General features: G+C 29.8%; 1 protein-coding gene across 1 annotated transcript; it reads right to left on the reverse strand.

The window, feature by feature from the left end:
- Positions 1–7,867: 7,867 nt before the first annotated feature.
- On the reverse strand, positions 7,868–17,774 carry LOC145273628 (uncharacterized). The gene is made up of 2 exons (XM_080127076.1): positions 15,997–17,774; positions 7,868–8,049 (listed from the first exon to the last, which is right to left on the reverse strand). Exons 1-2 carry the CDS (start codon positions 16,484–16,486, stop codon positions 7,883–7,885), a joined length of 657 nt encoding a protein of 218 aa, XP_079983202.1. The 5' UTR covers positions 16,487–17,774; the 3' UTR covers positions 7,868–7,882.
- Positions 17,775–18,205: the final 431 nt, after the last annotated feature.

The following is an 18,205-nucleotide window of genomic DNA, read 5'->3' on the forward strand; positions in this document are numbered from 1 at the left end:
CGTTGACCCCGAAAAAGAGTTCATTCGCCCTACATACACATCTGTATACATACATATACACATATATATACTTACATATACACATATATATACATATATAAATATATATATGCATATACATATATATACATATGCATACAAATATATATTCATATATATATATATACATATACATATATATTCATATATTTATATACATATATATATATTCACATATTTATATACATATACATAAATATATTTTTATTCACATATATATACATATCTAGACATATTTATATACATATATATTTACATATATATACATATCTAGACATATTTATATACATATATATTCACATATATATACATATATACATATATATACGCACATATACATATATACTATAATATATACATATATATACACATATATAAACATATATACATACATATGTATAAACATATATACATACATATATATAAACATATATATACACACATATATGCATATATATACACATATATGCATATATATATACATATATATACACATATATATGCATCTATATACACACATATATGCATATATATATACATATATATTCACATATATATGCATCTATATACACATATATATTCACATATATATGCATCTATATACACATATATATGCATCTATATACACATATATACACACTTATATAAAAACATATGCATACATATATATACATATACATACATATACATATATATACATACATATACATGCATATATATACATATAAGCATATATATATAAATATATATATATATACATATACATACATGCATATGTATATACATATATATACATAGACATACTTATATATATATATAAATATGCCTACATATATATATATATGTACATATGTATATACATATGCACATATATATACATATTCACATATATATACATGGACATACTTGTATATATATATTAATATACATACATATATATATATATATGTACATATGTATATACATATACACATATATATACATAGACATACTTATATATATATAAATATACATACATATATATATGTACATATGTATATACATATGCACATATATACACATTTATACATATACACATATATACATATATTTACATATATATATATACACATATACATATATTGACATATATATACACATATATACGTTTATATATACAAATATATGCATATATATGCTTATGTATATATACATGTATATATATACATATACATATATACATGTATACATATACATATATACATGTATACATATACATATATACATGTATATATATACATATATATACATATACTTATACATATATATACACAGATACATATATTTACACTTACACACATATATACATATACACATACATATTTATACACATATATACACACATATGTATACATATATATACACATATATATATGCACATATATATACACATATATATATGCACATATATATACACATATATATATACAAATATATATAGACACATATATATATATACACACACATATGTACACACACATATTTACATATATACATAGATATACACATATATGCACATATATATATATTTATATATACATTTATATATACACATGTGTATATACATATATATACATATATATACACATATATATAAACATATGTGTATATATATATATATATATATATATATATATATATATATATACACACATATATATATACACATATAGTGACACACATATATGTATGCATATAGTTGTACCAACCGATGGTCGGTCGAGCACTTTGCACCATGCATGACACGAACACTGTAAATATCCCTCATCTCACATTTTCTGACTAACACAGTCTATCAAGTGCCATTGTTTGGAGCCCGAATGCATCCAGGTTATCTTGTAGTTGTCCTTCTGCTGAAACACGGTGTTACCGAATTTAAAACCCATGTCTGAACAAAACTGCAACAACATCAGAGACCATTGCAATACCTGTGTTTGAAGCTTTTATAGTGAAGAAAAACATTTTGCACCGAGCCAATTTTGCCCACTCCATGTTTACCCAGCACATCCCAGGTTTCAAAATCTCTTCCCACTCTAGAATTAAAATCTCCAAGAATGAAGATCTTGTCGGCAGAAGGAATGCGTCTAACTACACTGCACAATGCAAGGCAGAAAGCAACCTTTTCATCTTTTGTTGCATCCATAGTGGATGCATAGACACTCAAAGGAGTTGTATAATGACCATTTACGAGAGGTAACCTCATTGTCATGATCCGGCATGATCACACCACAGGGAAGTTCTTCCAGGCTAGAAAGAAATTGATGCCTTTATAGCAAAAGCCACACCTGATTCCCTCTTACATCCATATGCTCTACCACTCCAGAAAATGGTTTAGGCCACAGCCAACTCAGAAAACTGTCCCTCATCAGCCAGCCTAGTCTCAGATAGCACAACTATATCCATGTCATAACATTGAAGTTCCTTAGATACAAGAGCAGATAAGGTCTGGACATGTTATTGCTGACAGCAAGTCAAGCAGTGTCTGCACATTCCAACAGCCGATGTTAATTGACATATTTCCTTGCAGTAGCATGATAACGACCAGATCCAGGCTGTGGAGCACTTAGACACCTGCTGGGCCCTGGAAGTTCCAGTTCCCTCATCGCCATTTAGGTTCATAACGATATTAGCCAAATTCATTGAATGTTTTGCTGTTTTACAGCCAGCCTTTTTGTTTTCGAAATACACACTGACGGTAAAATGGGTATCTAATTTCATATCAAGCAATGCCTGTGCTTGAAGCTTTTTATAGTGAGGAAAGCCTTTGCACGGAGCCAATCCCACTCTCTGAACAACTGTCACATTGAACCAAAAAGAGGAGCAAGTCAACATCATTGGAAGTAGCAGTCGCCGCAGGTTTTATATCAGAGTTTTCCTTCTCCTTTTGATCTATGACTTTTGATCTATGACTGGGACTTAGGTTGTTGAACACCAAAGAATACACTACACGCCAGTGGGTCAGGTATGCCACAGCTGACAGGGCCTAAGCTCCTATGGAGTTTTCTTTCAGAGTTACCTTTGGTAAAAGAACCTTGACCCACAAGGCAGTGGAGGTCTAGTTATGCACATACATACATATACATGTACATACACGCACACTCATATGTATATAGATATACATATATCTATATATATGTATGCATACAAACACGCACATGCACACCGATTACTGTAAAAACGTAGAAATCAGACGAAAAACTACATCCAATAGGACGTTTGAAACGGCTGGATTTTTTTTTTTTTTTTTTTTTTAAATAAAATGTTTGTACACAAAAACTCCCGTTCCGAGAGAAGACAATGATGACGGTTTTCACCCATTGATTTACAAGTAAATATACATAGAAATCAGACGAAAAATCTAAATGCAACAGGTCGGCGTTTGAAACGGCTGGACTTTCTTTTTTTGTTGTTGTTTTTAAAATAAATATATATACATATCTATAATATAAAACTGAATGTCTGTGTGTGTCTGGTAACGAATAGGCTCCTATATGTTTGACTATTTTAAAAAACTGATCACATATAATGATAGAAGATGCATCGAGATACAGGAATGGGTATGTTTGATCTGGCAGAACGGTGGTTCATTAAAATTGCGGGGTCTGCGTTCGCGCCTGGTCCACAAAGTATGGAAATAAAAAATTAAAATAAAAAACGTTTACAAGTGTTTTTGATATAGATGTACATAATACTTTGATAAGCATGTTTTAACTTAAATAGGGATGGTATAATAAAATTGTGGCGTCTGCATTCGCGCCTGGCCTCCATAGAATGAATATAGGCACAAACCTTAATAAAGACTTTTCATATCTATCTGCGTAAGTATACTTTGATAATTATGTTTCAGTTTGAAGAAATATGGTATAATAGAATTATTGGGTGTTCGTTCGCACCTGTCCTCCATAGAATGGAAATATGTCACAGAGTTTAACAAGGTTTTTTAATATAGATCCACAGAAAATTGTGATAAGTGTTTCAGTGTGAACAGGTATGGTATGATAAATTATGGGATTTATCTTTTTTATTTTCACTTTCATCATATTTTGCTTTGGTTTTGATACCTCCAAATTCGAAGCTATCTCTTTACAACCCTTCCTTTTCATAACCTATCATACTTTCATAAATCAGAGTCCATTTTCTGTAGGCTGTTTTTGGACCCAGTCAACGACGGGTACTTTTGCTACTATATATATATACACACACACACACACATATATATATATATATATATATATATATATATATATATATATATATATATGTATACATACATATACATACATGCATACGCCTAACCAAAAGCATAGTTTACCAGGCCACAATATTTGTGAAAGAAAACCCGAATAACAAGAAATATTATGTAGGTATGACTTCCTTAGATTTCAAAACTCGATACTAGTACCACAAAAGTACTTTTAACAATAAAAAACACCGTATGAAAACAACACACGCAAATAAATACTAGGAACTCAAGGAAAGCGGACATTCACTGGTACTTGAATGGAAAATAATAAGACAAGCTACCACGTGTAGGGACCTAGACGACCCATGTATATTATGCCTTCATGAAAAATTTGCTATCCTGTACTTTAAAGAACCCCAACATCTATTAAACTGTAGAAGAGAAATAGCAAACAACTGTGTTCACAAGATAAAATTTACTCTAGGATAGCGATACAAAATAGTTTTAAACAAACAAAAAAAAATAGAAAATAAACAAATAAATAAATTAAATAAACATGAATATACATAAATGATCACACATATATGTATGTATATATATATGTGCATATATGTGTGTACACACACACACATATATATATATATATATATATATATATATATATATATATAAACTAACATTAATAAAAAAAACAAAAAAAACACTAACCTAGATTTAAAACCGATCAAGAAACTAAATATCCAGGCTAAATAGAGCACACACAAAGGAACAGGTCAACCAGAGGTCAAATAGGCCTTTGTCCGATAAATGCATGCTCATTGGCTGATAGGAAGGGCGCGGTGGATACTAGAAAGCTGATTGGCTAACTAAAATCTCAATAGAAGATGCGCATATAAAAACGACAAACAACCACAGAATTCGCGCATAAACCTGAAGAATCCTAGAGTGGATGAAACGCGGAATATTCAGTGTAGCTTAATCGCTATACACATTTTATAACTTACACACATACATATATATATATATATATATATGTATATATATATATATATGTATATATATATATATATATATATATGTTTCATCAGCGCAGTGGGCCACAAAGCAGTGTTGTGTTGTCAGATCTAACCTGTGTCAACTTCAGGCAGATGTACAAAACAGCAGGTGATTTGAAGCGGCATTTGATTATATATAGAAGTGACCATCAAGAACGTGCTGCTAGTGGTGCACATGTCTGCACAATGTGTGGCAAAGAATGGCAGAGTTTGGCAGGGCTTAAAAGCCATCTTCGTGCGGCCCATCACTGATTTGTTTTCGTGTTTCTGTATATCTTTTTTGTGCTATATCAAGTAATGGCAATGTTCGAAAACGAATTTGTTGCCATCATGTATATATATATATATATATATATATATATATGTACATACACACAGGGTGACCCCCCAAAAAAACAGGCCCCAATTCTAATTAGGCCCCGTTTCTTAGTGTTTTGTCCGAATGAAATGAAACTTTGGTCATAACTAGTTTATTATATTCTAAACATTACATCAAAACACTAGAGTCTTTGGCTTTTTTTTCTCCGTTCTACAGCATATGTTCTAGATGGCCTCCATTTAGCATTTGTTTTTCTTTGGGGTCACCCTGTATATATATATATATATATATATATATATATATATATATATATATATATGTGTATATATATATATATATATATATAATGTAGAGGGAATTAATTCTGAAGTTTAAAAGAGCAATTTTTTTTAATGTATTAAGGCTTTGAACCTTATGTTTATATTACTGTCGATATATAGTAAGCTCAATAGGTATATTCATCCTAGAACAATATTAACATTGAATATAAAGATTAATAATTGTAAATTATGAATCAGTTTTAAAAATATTTACAAACAAAATCAAATGGTGTGTATGATCGTTTCGGAAACGATATTCATTTTATTAAAATTGACAAACATCGACAATAATGGACAAACATTGACAATAATTGACAAACATCGACAATAATTGACAATAATCGACAATAATTGACAATAATCGACAATAATTTACAAAGATTGTGTTTTTGAATATAGTCTCCTCATCAACACAAAATGGGTGTTGAAGAAGTTAAACACGCTAATAAAACTAGCATTTTTGTAGTAAGGTTGATAGTCCTAAAAATATTTAAAAACATGAGAAAAATGTTGTAAATTTTATGTTGATAATGATAATAGAAAATTAGGAGAAATAGAAAAATAGAAGAAAATTCTTTAAATACCTTATTGAGTTTCATTAGAAAATTTGTTTTAAAGTTCGTCAGTGCATATGTGGCATATTGTTGTACTTTGGCCACAAGTGGTTGAATTAATTATTTACAGTTTATGTTGAAATTTAAAAACGTTGCATACATAAAAAATGTTTAACTGTTTTATTAATTTAAGCTAATTTATAAATACAAGGGAAATAAATTTTTTTAAAAATAAAACTTAATAATCTAAAGGAAATACTGTTTAAATTTTAGATTTTTAATTTGAATTGGTATTTTGTATATTTGTAATTATTTTAGGGATAAATTATTCATTGGTTGTGATGGTAATAGTTATGTTAATAAAAAATAATATTAATAATATATATAAAATTATGATTATGATAATAATAATTATAGTAATGATAATAGTATTTTTAAAAAATAAGTAAAATAATAATTATAACGATAATAATCATATTAATATATAATTTTTTTATATCTGTTACATTCCATCCACCGTCTATGTATGCATTCTAATAATATTCATCTTTTCGCTTTAAACATATTGACTTATTGTCATCGAGTTTTAATATAGCCAAAGATTCAAATCTACAAAGAGTGCAGAATTTGTCACAGAGTTTATGTTTTAAAAGAGGCCAGTATTTTCTATTTTATGTTAAATGGGATTTTCATGTCTTTGAGGTGCTAAATATATTCTGTTAATGTTGTTTTGTTTTTTTTAAGGATCTCTTTTTGAAAGAGTATTCATGTGTGGAGATTCTGTATTTTAGAAGTAGATTCAAAGTATATCACATTTTAGAAGTAGATTCAAAGTATATCATATTTTGTTTAATAGATTTGTAATAAATGCTTTCAGTTTGATTGTTAGGGTTAGGGTTAGGCAAGACATTTAATTGTACTAATTTGTTTAATGGGTTAATCGGGGTGTTATTATTCATTAGTTGTGTGTTGGTCTGTGTCATAGGATAAATTTAAATAATTATTATTCTTCGATTTTGACTCGTTAGCACCTATTTGTACCGGCTTAAAACAAATCGAATTTGTTTCACAAGTCTAAATCCCCTATATATTTTAAGTTTGAAGTCTGTAGACCAAAAGTTGACAGCGGTAGAGACCGTTCCTCAAACTGAAAAAGTTTCTCTCTCTCTCCCTCTCTCTTACACACACAAACATATATATGCAATATTTTTTAGATATTAACAGTAACTAATTAAGGTGAATTAACAGAGAAGATACATGACCACAACCGTTTTTAATATATAATGTCCATGAATTTTCAAGGGAGATAATTTTGTTTTAAAAAGCAATCATATTTTTGTAAGATACTGGTTTGTATCTACTAATAAAATATTTTAATGAACATAGCACGAAATTAACAACAAACTTTTTACAGGAAAACGTAACAAATAAGCATGGCTTACTTCGATATGAACACAGGTGCTGTAATTCGTCCATTGCTGCGCACTGATTGGATCACGCCACCAGGTTCCATTCTCCGTACAATCCTTGAAGGCAGAACCTTACAAAAAATAAGTGTAAAATAAAAAAAATATGGCAACTACAAAAATGTGCAATAATGGTAATCTATATTACCGTTATTGCACTATTAATATATATATGTAAAGCATTATAATTGCCTTTTCGTGGCAAAGTTAGGTTTTGACTTTTCTCTATTTTTTCATTTTTCTTATCATTTTGTTTAAGCCAGGGATGGGGCATCCTACCAGATGCCAAACATACACCTGCTATTTTAGACACTCCAACCGAGAGATCTTTTTAAGATTCTAACCGTCCCTTTAAGTGCAATTGTTTGAATCTCCTAAAACACTATGTCTAGTAACACTGAATGATTTTAATACAATAAAAATAAATATCCATACTATAATTATATATACATATATACAGGGTGTCCGTAAAGTTACTATACAGTCTTACAAGTTACTATACAGACATCCTGTAATATATTAACAGTACAGTAAGATATTGTATTAAAATATTTATTTGTAACAAAAGAAATAAAAAGAAATAACACCTTTATGTTTATAAAAATCTCAGAAAATACACGTGTTACACCCGAAAAGACTGTAACAATCAAGGCAAACAATTTCAATGACAAATATTCAAATTGGATGCCTTCAGCTCCAATACATTCTCGACAACGTGACACCACACTCTGACAAACTTTGGTGCACAAGTCACGATCAATATTAACTATTAATACAAATATAATACAATAAAACAATAAGACTGTATAGTAACTTTACGGACACCCTGTATATATATATATATATATATATATATATATATATATATATATATATATATATATATATATATATATATATATATATATATATACGAAAGGTTGGTTGGTTGGTTGTTTTTGTTTTACGGCATATCAACCCTTTTCGGGTTATTTAATGCCGAATCCAAAGATTTTGAAGAAAAAATTTTAATAGATTATATTTGTTGTTTTCAAATCGGTTTCTATTTAACCCATAGTTAAGAGTGGACCTGGGAGCAATGGCAATTAAAGGGGTGGCTCCACACTGGGGCCTCACCACTGGATATAGTTTAAGGTCATATCCAGGATCATATAAACGAAAGGGTAATATTTGGTTTACAGAAAAAAGTGTGAACAAGCAAAAATAGGTGGATAAAGATAGAGGGACATAGTTTTGAAAGCAGATTTATCATAATATTTTGTAGGTTTCGACTACTTTTTGATTGTATTTGAAAGATTAGAGACTTAAGTTAATTTTCTAAAGGAAAAAATATTTGTACATGTGAAAAAAAAAAGTTATGAAAAATGTTTTCATGGCGAGCTAACCAATTCAACTAAATTTGGAAGTTAAAGAAATTCATTGTAAAAATCCTTTAAAAGATAAATATTAGTTTTCTGGGTCTATTTCAAAGATAAGTAAAGTAAAGTCTTAAGATATGGAATTAAATAAAAAAAAACACCTTGTTTGTACAAAAATAACTTAATTAACCCTCAAAAACCAAGTAATTCTACCGTTCGCCGAAAACGAAACAAATAAACACGAAGGTCCAAAATTACAGCCAATCGAAACGTTGTTTCAAAATAAGGTCATAATAGTAAAAGGAGGTAGGTGGGTCAGATTTCCTTTTTTCCCCCCAGACGTGCATCCGTACATTCCTATTCTGAACGTTTGTATCAATTTTTATCATTTTTTAATTTAATTATTTTTTATGTTCCTGTTTTTAAATTTTTTTTTTTTAATTATTGTTCGAGATTATATAAAAATTATGTTACACCGAAAGTTTCACATTCTTGCGAGCCAGGAAATTATTAAAATCTTGCATATAAAAATTATGCGAAATCTGTAATTTAAAAAAACAAAGTAGAAATATTTTTGCTATTATAATTTTTTTTGTGTGAAAATATTAAATAAACAATGATTAATTCAATGGTAATATCGGTAGTTCGAGAAATTCATTTTTCTTCGAGTTATATCGAATTCATTAATACGGCTTCAGGGACCTTTTCTGTAATGTGCCTGTAAAAATTATTTTATTTTTTATTGTTACAAATTACGATGCTTTATTTATATAAAAAAGCAAAAATAAATTCTAACGTTTTTATTTACTACTGAAAACCATAATTTTAGTAAAGGTATTTTTTATTTAAACAATACATTTCCACTAAGATTTAAATAAAAAATAATTGATTCATTATATTCCGCGATCATTATTTGATATAATAATAAAAATTTAATTAAATTTTGTTAATTTCCTTATTTTTGGTGAATTTTTAAGTAAAGGGAGGGGTGTTCGAACATGTTTTTTTCTCACATACACACACCCACATGTACGCACGCACATACGCACACGCATCCACGTACACACACATGCACACTCGCGCGCGCGCAAACGTGCACACTTTGGTGACGTCACTTCCTTTTAAGTGAAATCCAGACATGCGCAGTCAGAACACTGACCCCAGTATAAAAGTCAACAACAACGTTCAACTTCCTCTTTCTTCCCTTTTGACTTGGTTCGTCAACCAGACAAGTTCGCGTCCACAGCTTGTGGTCTGAAGACACTTCCACGATGCATGCGTGGCTTTACTGAGGTCAACCCTCTCTCTCTTTCTTTTTCTACATGCTGGACAGCCATTTCTCTTTCCCCTACTCTATTCCTCTTTTTTCACGCGCGTAATCGTCAACGACTGAACTGAACACGTGTTCCACCTAAACCATTTATTTCCAACAGAAAATAAACGACATGTTTATTTTATTCAGCAATTGAGTTTTTTCTTTCCTTCCATTCATTTCATTATTTTCTTTTTTAGCGAGTTAGGATTATTATATCCTGGTCCACAACAGGGTTAAAATATTTATACATTTTGAGCATCGGCATTCATTTTGCACACATTGTGTGTGTGTGTGTGTGTGTGAGAGAGAATTATTTTAAAAGAAATACATTGGTGAAATTAGTCAAAAACAAATTATTTTAACTAATCATTTGTTACGTATAAATTTCTTACGTAAAAATAATACATAAACAATTTAAGTTAATATAAACATCGATTATGAGCAAAATTTGTGTCAGCTATCTTGATTATATACCGATGAGTAACCTTGTGCTGTTTTACTTGCAATCACAATTTACGGTAACGTAAAATGCTTATAACTGTTATTAAATAATAATTTTCTTAATGCAAATACGCCACAAAAAATAAACGGTTTCTAATTCCCTTATTCTATTTCCTTTCTAATAATGCAATTGGCCATTAATAACCTTTTTTATGTTTCTTAATATTGTTAGATAATGATTGATAATTCGTAATATCTCGATTAATCGGACTACTGTTCTAATCTTGAGTACTATTTTCACAACGTTTCAGTTGATATAATTTCTGATCTTCTTCATATGTATATTTTAGAACACCGGAATATTTCTGTCGAACTCAGTAATCCGCACAGATAAAACAACGGCAAAAGAACATTATATCCGGAAATCACGATTTTCTCCTGAAAAAACAAAAAAACAAAAGAAAAAAAAACGTGAATGGCTAAAATCTGTTATATGACTTTTGCAATTTAGCAATGTCTTCGTTCTTAGTGCTTATCAAAAACTATGGCCAAATTCGTTAACACCAGTTGATCTATGTTTTATACCTTAATTATCGAAACTGATGACAATTTGAAAACAGTACAATCGTAAGCCTAATTGCCAATAAGCAAATGTGACAAAAATGTACCCGGCCATAATTTAAAAACCGGAGATGTTAATAAAAAAATTTCAGCAATGTTTTTTATTGGATATGTTTTTATGAAGTTTAATCTAATTCATTTTATAATTATAAAAATATATATAAAGTATTTTTAGACAAAAACATATTTCTGTTATTAAATCTATATATATAAAAATGTAAATTTGGTTCGTTACAAAAGAATAAAACCATATTTCTACGTTACCAATTTATTTGAAATTTTCAGACAACCCATCTTTAGAGTCGAGGTATGTTTTTATGTTATTAAAATAAATTTACCTCGCAAATTATTAAAATATTAAATAAAATAAATATATTTTTTTAACCGTTACTGCGAATCTGTTCTGTTGATAAAACTGCACTTCCGGTTCGATTCATTTCACAGCCACGAATTGACGAAAGATTTCATTTTCTGTTAACTCGATAAGTAAAAAAAAACAAAAAAACATAATTCATTTGTTTATCTTCCAAATTTCTTAATTTACACATCTTTTCTTTATTATATAAGGCAAAAAAAGTTTGTCGCTTGCTATGCTAAAACAAAGTTTTTTTGTTTTTTATTTTTCTAATTTAAAAATATGTTGCACCATTATTGTGATGTTTAATTTGCAGTATATTTCAATTTAACTTTTATTATAAAAAGTTTGAGTTTATGATTTGTTTCCTGCAAAAAAAAAACCCTCTCTGAAAAAAAAACAGGCAAAACTAGCTGATAAAATATGTAAGCTGGGAAACTAACCGCTTCAATATAATTCCAGAAACATAGTGAGAAAACACGGAACATTTTATATATTGAATATACTATATTTATAATTTTTTTATTGTAGGATTCTCCTGATCTCGCGTTTTTTTTTTAAATTTCAGTTGACAACATTGCATAACTAAAAAAAAAACACTACAGGCTTAATGTAAACAGAATGTGTTTACAATATCGGTAAATTTTCAATGGGTTTAATTACATGATTATTGATAATGTAACCATATGATTGAAATTTAATTTAAATTAACCACACGTGGTCGCAAAATGAATGCCGACGCTCAAAGTGTATACACATTTTGACTCCCCCCTTTACTTAAAAATTCACCAAAAATCAGGAAATTAACGAATTTTAATGAAATTTGCAGTATTTTTCAAATAATAATCGCAGAATATAATGAACTAATTATTTTTACTTAACTCTTAGTGAAAATGTTTTATTTTGTTTAAACAAAAAATACCTTTACTAAAGTTATGGTTTTCAGTAGTAAATAAAAAACGCAAGAATTTATTTTTGCTTTTTTTAAAGCATCGTAATTTGTAACAATAAAAAATAATTTTTACAGTAACATTACGAAAAAAGCCCCTAAAGTCCGTATTAATGAATTCGATATAACTCGAAGAAAAATGAATTATCGGATACTATTCAGGAAATTAAAGATTCAATTAGATTTCTATTTCACTCACCTAAATTATTTAAGGTTAAATGAGTTTAGGAATTTATAGCCAAACCTAAATATTTTTTTTGGTAAATATCCAGATACGCTACTACAGAACACCGACCATTCTAATTTGTTTGAGGGGATGTAATGTTGGGGGGGGGGCGCCCCAACATCACATCCGCCCCCCCCGCTCGCGCTCCCAATGTACAAAGTAAAATCTTCGGAAAATGTTAAATGGTGTTCTAATTGGTAAATGTCGGTGCGTTACTTACGGAAAATTTGAAAATTCTATGTTCCAGGTAAAAAAAACAAACAGATAAATTACCCCCCCCTACTCCAACTTGGTGTGCTTTCCTTTTCTTATTTTATTTCTTTTTCAGCTAATTTTAAATTTTCCAGCCAAAAAGCGTTATAATGTATTTTTGAAAATTAGAAAATTCTATGTCCTGGAAAAAAAATCCCCTCCCCCCCACGTAGTTTGCTTGGTGAAGCCGTCGTTTATGCTACAGCGTGCATGCGCGTAGGATAAACGGAAGCTGCAAAATGGTGGAAAGAAGTTCGTGGGTTCAGGGGTAAATACCATGCAAACGGTAAATTTGCCCCAAGTTTGACTATCAGATTCGTTGTCAGCGACCTCAATTACCTGTAAAAAAAACAAATTAGAGTGGTCGGTGTTCTGTAGTAGCGTATCTGGATATTTACCTTTTTTTTTCTTGCTTAAAAAAATAGCATTAATACAGTAAGTTAGGTAAAATTTGCATAGAGTGCTCTGCTTTACGGTTGTAAAAATGGAACGGAAATTTGAATTTCGTTCCCTTTTAAATTCGGTACATTTTTACATTACGTCCAACTCATCGTTCACATTCGACACGCCAACTTTATAGCTTTTCAGCCATTCTGGCAAGGTTAAGGGTGTCTATTCCGAAAGCCGTTCTTAACATGGGTAGATTGGTAGGTGTGTAAGAAATTTCGTGAAAAATAGTGAATAATTCCACCCCGTCATTCCAAGCTTATAACTCCTTGAAAAATGTAACTCAAGCCCTAATCTTTTTTCCAATTAAAGGAGCAAGGACCAAGGTTTCATTAAAAACAAAAAAAAAAAAAAACATGTTTTTAAAAAAAAAAGGTTTTAACTTCGGACTTTACAGGTAAATTTCTAAAAAACACTACTTTTTTGTTTTAAATTTGAATATATTATTTATTGACCTTTTCTCTTCAATTTGTGATATATAACACTTTGGTGAATAAATTATTTACTTTTTAATAAACATTTCAAAATGAGAGGCGTGAATTATTCTACTTTCCAAGCTTATAACTACTCGAAAAATGTAATTCAAGCCCTAATTTCTTTTTCAATTAAAGGAGCAAGGACCAAGGTTTCATAAAAAAACAAAAAACAAAAGAAAAAACAAACAACGTGATTTAATAAAACAGGTTTTAAACTTCGAACTTTACAGGTAAATTTCTAAAAAACACTACTTTTTTGTTTTAAATTTTAATATATTACTTATTGACCTTTTCTCTTCAATTTGTGATATATAAAACTTTGGTGTGTAAATTAATTATTTACTTTTTACTAGACACTTGAAAATGGGGGGGCATGAATTAAAAAAAACATTTGTCTAAAATATTATATTCGCTTTATTAGAAAGAGCATAAAATTTCACATTGACCCTGAAAATATCGTAAAAATAGAATCAATAGAAACATTTTGATAGATTTTTAAAGTTTAAAAATTGAAAAATATTGAGTTCGTAAAATTCATTACTGTTTAAAAAAAAATATTTCTATTACTTTTAAAATAACTTTATAGTTTATTTTGGAAGTATAATCCATAAAGAAAATAAACAACCCACTTTTAAAAGAGAAATTACGAGATTTTTATATTTTATTCGCAGTTTCGTGATAGGGGTGTAAAAAATTCCTACAAAAATTCTGATACATCTACTAGATTGGAGTGTTTATTCATTGTAAACGTACCCGACAACCTATAAATGGCGACATTTCCAATGTGAATGGTAAGCTGGACTTATGTAAAAAATAACAAAAAGATATACCAAACTGACTTTTTCGTTTAAAAATGGAATTATTTCCCTTTCGTTATTAACTTTTTTTTTTTTTTTAAATTTTTTTAAATAAATATGTTGTGTTTTATATACATAAAGTACAATTGTTGAATGTTACTGTTTTGATTATATTCGTTTGAAGGGGGGCACAATTAAAAAATTAAGAAAGATTAAAACGAGGCGAAATTTAAGTTTCCGTTCCATTTTTACAACAACCGTAAAACAGTGCATACTCAGCAAGTTTTATCGTAATTTATAAGCATATTGAAACACTAAATCAACATTTTATTTATTTTTTTGCATAATTAATGATGGAAGTATTTTTCTGTTTATTTTCTTAACATCTGTTAAAAAAATAAATAATTTGTACATTCTCTTGAAGAAAAGAATCACACTTTTCTCTACTTTCACATGTGTTCCATTTTAACAAACTGAGCCACAGCAACGCGTGGCCGGGTACAGCTAGTAGTCATATAAAAACGTTTGATTATTTGTAACTCAAAAAACAAAATTTTTAATTACAAATTCAGATTTTCTTATGTGACAACCTAAAATATACAGGAGGCAGATTTTAATCACAAACCACTTTATTCGAAACTGATTCGTAGGCGGAAGTCATGATTTTCTCTTTGTTGTGGTAAAGCAAAAAACAATAAATAAATAAATAAATAAATAAACAACAAAAACACAAACAAACAAAAAAAACGAGGTTTACAGATAAAAAGTATGAATATGTACTTACTTCCGGGTGTAACGTGTTGATGCACATAATCTGGGCACTGGTTCGATACTCGACTGTGGGCGGGCGTGTCTTTCCAGCAAGAATATCCATCCCACGTACGGGGGCAAAACGGTTCGTCGGGCTTAATTTCTACGCGATAATCATCGGCTTGCTGTCGATGGCAGCAGACGAGAGCTGCCGAGCAGCAGCGTCGCCATCGTTGGCATTTCGCCGGGTCGCCCAGCACGTCACAGAGTAACTCCATGACCGTGTTGTTCTCGATGTCCGGCGCGGGAATAGGGTCCGCTGACGGCGAGTATGCCGACGTCGTCGGAGCGGGTACACCTGAATATGAATTGGTGGATAAATTTCCGGTCTTTTCTGAAGACCTGACCGTAGAACGGGCGTTGAAAACGTTCGCCTGCGGAAACATCCAGTAGTAACACATTGAGCACGTGATCAATTTGAAGATCCTCACGGGGAGAACTCGTTCTCGGTAACGACACTCCATCGCTCTTACTAAAACCGTTAACTCTTCTAGGGTAGTGCCGTCTTGAGTAGCCCTTCTCCCGGTATTTACTTTTTTCTTCTGCTTTTTATTTATTTTTGCTTTTTGGCAGGTTTTCAAATAGATAGCGATAAAAAAATAAAAATAATAAAAACGATAATGAAATGACGTTTGGCGTTCTATTAAAGTACGTTATTTGTTTGAATAATAATAGTACGTTATTTAAACAACGTTTTGATATAGTAAGAAATCGCCGTTTATCAAGGCACAAAAGCCACTTGAGGATGAAAATTAATGAGCTTTTCAGGTGAACAGTATGACAAAATCGTACGATGGTTGAAACTGGGTAGAATTTTATTATTTATGGCAACAATAATTTGTTAACATTGGTCTTGAAATTTGTACTGTAGTCAGCTGAGTCCATTTATACAAGGTCGATTTAATTTTTAATAATGAAAATAATCGTATTTAAAAAGTGGATAGGTTGTCTTAGCACTAAGCAGTTATGGGTCGGTAGGGACTGGTCATTAATTTAGCCGACTTATGTTCGTACGTCGTGAATGAAGTGCTAAAAAATGACCAGCAATCTCAGAAACATTTCAGTTTTGTTGTTTGGGGCAACACACACGTGTCCGCTGTCCGACTAACTGGATATCTTTACAACGCTGTTTTATGTTGGAGAAGATTACGGCGTAGCGACTTAGACTCTTGACCCGTGTCGTGGTCGCGAAACCGAGACTATATTTCTGCAAAGTACTGCCGCGATCACTACCCAACTGGTTCCTCTCACTTGAATCACCCTCTTCGTCTAGAAGAAGAGTTCAAATCTCGACACGGGCAGAAAGAAACTCAAAAGTTTAATATTTTTAAAGCAATCCTTGCCAATTGTCTGTAAAGATGCTTATTTACTTAGCCATTTGTCAAGTTGACACGATTGTTTAGTTTAGCTTGTAATTGAGCAGTTTCTGCAATCAGGAATTTTTTCTTTTGTATTTTTTTTAGTTCTTTATTTTTTCTCCTTAACGTTTTCTTTATTCTTCAGATTTTTTTCTCGAATCCGAAAATGATTATCTTTTTTCTTCTTATTTTCTTCTTTCTTTTTGTTTTCATACATTTCTTTTTTGCTTTTACATTTATTTGATTTGTCTTTTCTTCCCTTTCTGTATTTTTCTTTTAACTTTTTCTCTCCTTTTTCTATTTCTTTAATTTTTAATTATTTTTCTTCCTGTGCTATTTTTATTCGCTTCCGTATACTTTATCTTGTCTTTTTGTGTCATATCCTTTTCTTTCCTTTCTTAATTTCTACATTTCTTTGTTTTTTTTTCTATTTTTCGTCCTCTCTTTCTCTTTTCTCTCGCTAACAGTATTTTTTTAGTTATTTAAATTCCTCTATTTTTTTTTACTTTTAATATTTCATATTTTTTATGTTTGCTTTAGAAACACTTTAAAGATTCACACTTAATCTTAGTTAAGAAAAAGCTAAAACTGCAAAGTTATATTTTTATTAATAATAAAATTAAAGATTTTGTTCTATACATTAGATAATATAAAATCAATTTTATATCATTTAATTAATTATAGAATCAAAGAATTTATTGTATGTATACATTAAATAATATAAAAATGTTTATATTATGTTTTAGTCATCTAAAGATGGTTCGACGAAGAATCAAAAGTACTTGTGACACATTTATTAATCATTTTTTAGTTTGAAAATAAAAA

Source organism: Euprymna scolopes, unplaced genomic scaffold, assembly GCF_053919585.1.
Source record: "Euprymna scolopes isolate OS-2025 unplaced genomic scaffold, ASM5391958v1 sca104, whole genome shotgun sequence".
Classification (NCBI taxonomy): Eukaryota; Metazoa; Mollusca; class Cephalopoda; order Sepiida; family Sepiolidae; genus Euprymna; species Euprymna scolopes.

Excerpts from the sequence above, each read along its gene's own strand:
- LOC145273628 (XM_080127076.1), bottom strand. The coding sequence starts at position 16,486 with ATGGAGTGTCGTTACCGAGAACGAGTTCTCCCCGTGAGGATCTTCAAA. Across the intron at positions 8,050-15,996 it reads TCAACACGTTACACCCGGAA|GTTCTGCCTTCAAGGATTGT; the intron begins GTAAGTACATAT and ends ATTTTTTGTAAG.